At 42.1% G+C, this 3,966-nt stretch overlaps 1 protein-coding gene across 1 annotated transcript; it reads left to right on the top strand.

Annotated features, from left to right (window-relative positions):
* The first annotated feature begins 2,806 nt into the window (after positions 1-2,806).
* LOC138877722 (uncharacterized) lies at positions 2,807-3,268 on the top strand. Its single transcript, XM_070157353.1, has one exon. The coding sequence runs from the start codon at positions 2,807-2,809 to the stop codon at positions 3,266-3,268; it is 462 nt and encodes a 153-aa protein (XP_070013454.1).
* Positions 3,269-3,966: the final 698 nt, after the last annotated feature.

Here is a 3,966-nt window from a genome sequence, read left to right as displayed (position 1 = left end):
CATACATTCCAAAGAGCATTCCCGTGTACTAATCAAGGTCCTGAACGAGGCACATATCTTAGAGGAGACCACAGTGAATCAGTTAGAGAAGATGGCCAACAGATTTTTTGATGTGAACAGAATCTCCTTTACTGATGATGAACTTCCCAAGGAGGGAGCCGGGCACAATAGGGCTTTGAACTTGATGGTCAAATGTGAGGGGCATTATGTAAAGCGAGTCATGGTTGATGGAGGCTCAAATGTAGATGTATTCCCTCTCTCTACCTTGCAAAGCATGATGATCAATACAGATAGAATCTGACCCAGCAATGTTCGCATCCAGGCCTTTGATGGCTCAGCAAGAGATACCATTGGGGAGATCAACCTTACCATGACGATTGGGCCGGTTGACATTGAGATTGTCTTCCAAGTAGTGGACATGACCACTTCTTATAATTTTCTTCTTGGAAGGCCATGGATCCATAAGGCCCGAGCTATGCCGTCACCTTGCATCTGATGCTCAAATTCGAACATGACAGGTAAGAAATTATTGTCCACGGGGAAGACGAGTCTTCCATTTATTAAAACCCGTTAATCCCCTGTATTGAGGCCAAGGAAGGGTGTGAGTCCATTGTCTATCAAGCTTTTGAATTGGTTGATGTGGACCATGTTAAGGAAGGAAAGCCCATTCCGCATCCTCGTCTTTCCGCCACATCTGTAATGGTGGCTGCAGTTATGTTGAGACAAGGTTATGAGCCAGGAAAAAGCTTGGGGGCATCATTGCAAGGAATTTCGGAGCCTATTTCTCCATTCAGTAACCAGGGTACTTTTGGATTAGGCTTCACGCCAACACAAGCAGACAAAAACAAAGCCAAACACCGCAAAAAGCATGGATGGGTCCTGCAACAACCTATCCCTTACATTTTCTACACTTTTGTCAAGCCACGACTCCAAGAGGGTCAAAATTCCTCGGCGCATGCAAACATTGATGAAATTTTCCATGGCCTCAGCCAGATGTTTTCAGAAGTGAATATGATCTAGGCTGGTGAAGGCACTAGTCGTGCTGATATGCAACTAATTGACCCAAACACCATGCTCACCAACTGGGAAGCAACTCCTCTCCCTACAAGGAAGGAGTCTTGGTATTTTGCTTTTGCAGCTTCTTTTTTTATTTTGGGTTACTTTCAGGGTTGTAATCCAAACATCTCAGTATGATTGTTATGTTTTGATGTTAACCCTTCTATCCTTTCGAATTCAATTAAATGCAGTTCAGTTTCCTATTAAGTTTCGTATCTTTTCTTTTTCCTAATTCTTGTCATTTTATTTTTATTTCAGTTTTGTTAATGCGGGCTTTAATAACATGACATGCATGCGGAATTCACGCCTAGATCTTAAAAAGCTGTCTAATATCGAAATAATGCATCAAGAGGTTGAATATGATGAAGATGAGGTTGTTGAGGAAATAAAAGGAGAGTTGGAACAATTTGAAAACAAGCCTAAGCCTAACCTCAATGAAACTGAGCCAATTAATATCGGAAGTCATGAAGAAGTCAGAGAAACGAAGATAAGCATTCACACTGAATAAAAAAACAGAGATGCCTTGATTCAACTTTTATTTGAATACAGAGATGTGTTTGCTTGGTCTTACGATGATATACCAGGTTTAAGTGTTGATCTAGTGGTTCATAAGCTTCCTACGCATCCTGATTTTCCATCAGTCCAACAAAAGCAACGAAAATTTAAAACAGACGTGAGTGACAAATTCAAAGAGGAAATAATGAAGCAACTAAGCGCCAATGTGGTCAGAGTTGTATGATACACCACCTGGGTGGCGAATGTTGTGCCTATGCCGAAGAAGGATGGAAAGACCAGAGTTTGTGTTGACTACAGGGACCTAAACAAAGCAAGTCCAAAGGATAATTTTCCTTTACCAAATATCCACATTCTTGTAGATAATTGTGCAAAGCATGAGATACAATCGTTCGTGGATTGCGATGCTGGGTACCACCAAATTCTAATAGATGAGTATGATGCAGAAAAGACCGCTTTCACCACTCCATAGGGTACTTATTGTTACAGGGTCATGCCATTCGGTTTAAAGAATGCAGGGGCAACTTACATGAGGGCCATGACCACCATTTTTCACGACATGATGCACAAAGAGATTGAAGTATATGTCGTTGATGTCATCATAAAATCAAAGACACAGGCTGATCATGTGTGTGATTTGAAAAAGTTCTTTGAACGGCTTCGAAGGTATGACCTTAAGCTTAATTCAGCCAAATATGCATTTGGGGTTCCATCTAGGAAACTCCTCAGTTTTATAGTCAGCCGGAGAGACATCGAATTAGATCCATCTAAGATAAAGTCCATTCGAGATTTGCCACCCCCGAAGAACAAAAAAGAAGTCATGAGTTTGCTCGGGAGGTTGAACTACATCAGTAGGTTCATTGCTCAGCTCACAACCACGTGCGAGCCCATCTTTAAGTTGCTGAAAAAGGATGTCGCTATCAAGTGGACGGACGATTGCCAAAAATCTTTTGATAGGATCAAAGATTATCTGTCAAAACCCCCCGTACTGGTCCCACCTGAACATGGTAGGCCTTTGTTTTTATATCTATCGGTGATGGATAATTCCTTTGGATGCATTCTGGGGTAACATGGTGCAACAGGAAAAAAGGAACATACAATCTATTATTTGAGCAAGAAGTTCACTAGTTATGAGGTTAAGTACACCCTTCTAGAAAGGACATGTTGTGCCTTGACTTGGGTCACTCAGAAGCTGAGACATTATCTTTTGGCCTACACTACTTACCTCATATCTAGAATGGATCCTTTGAAGTACATATTCCAAAAACCAATGCCCACTGGAAGGCTCGCAAAATGGAAAATCCTGTTCATAGAGTTCAACATCGTCTATGTCACTCGCACCGCGATGAAAGCACAGGTTTTGGCAGATTATTTGGCAGAGAATCCAGTTGATGATGAGTACATGCCACTTAGCACATACTTCCTAGACGAAGAGATCAACTCAATAGAGGAAGTGGTTCCAGACGATCACCCTGTATGGAAAATGTATTTTGATGGGGCTGTCAATATCAAAGGAGTTGGGATCGGGGCAATACTCATCTTACCTATTGGACATCATTACCCTGCAATGGCCCGACTTCGGTTTTTCTGTACCAATAATACGGCAGAATACGAAGCTTGTATCGTGGGTTTGAAAATAGCCATCGATCTGGATATGCATGAACTATTGGTTATGGGAGATTCTGACTTGCTTATCTAGCAAGCCCAAGTCGAATGAGAGACTCAAGACATCAAGCTTATTCCGTACAGACAATGTGTGCAAGACTTGAGCAAAAGATTCAAATCCATCTAGTTCAGGTACGTTCCTAGGTTTAACAATGAGCTAGCCGATGCCTTGGCTACTTTAGCCTCGATGCTCCCTTATCCAGGCAACTGATCCACTAGAAATGCAAGTTCGGCATCAACACGATTAAAACAACATAATTGAGCAGAACCCGATGGTGAACCATGGTATCATGACATAAAATGATTCCTAAAAATAAGAGAATATCCAGAGTATGCTAAAGGACATCAAAAAAGAACTATAACGCGGCTCGCCAGTGGTTTCTTCCTGATTGGGGAAATTCTGTACAAGAGGACCCTAGATTTAAACTTGTTGAGATGCATAGATGCTACAAAAGAAGAGCAGATCATGAGTGAAGTGCATTCGGGGGTATGCGGACCTCACATGAAGGGATATGTTTTGGCGAAGAAGATTCTGCGGGCAGGGTATTATTGGCTTACTATGGAGCGAGATTGCTTCAGATTTGTTCGCAAGTGTCACCAATGCCAGATTCATGGTGACCTGATTCACTCGCCTCCTTCGGAGTTGCATACCATGTCCTCTCCTTGGCCTTATGTTGCTTGGGGAATATATGTCATTGGACCGATCGAGCCAAAGGCTTTAAATGGGCATAG

The sequence above is a fragment of the Nicotiana sylvestris genome, chromosome 1, assembly GCF_000393655.2.
Source record: "Nicotiana sylvestris chromosome 1, ASM39365v2, whole genome shotgun sequence".
NCBI classification, from domain to species: Eukaryota; Viridiplantae; Streptophyta; class Magnoliopsida; order Solanales; family Solanaceae; genus Nicotiana; species Nicotiana sylvestris.
This window is presented reverse-complemented; position numbering and strand designations above follow the sequence as displayed.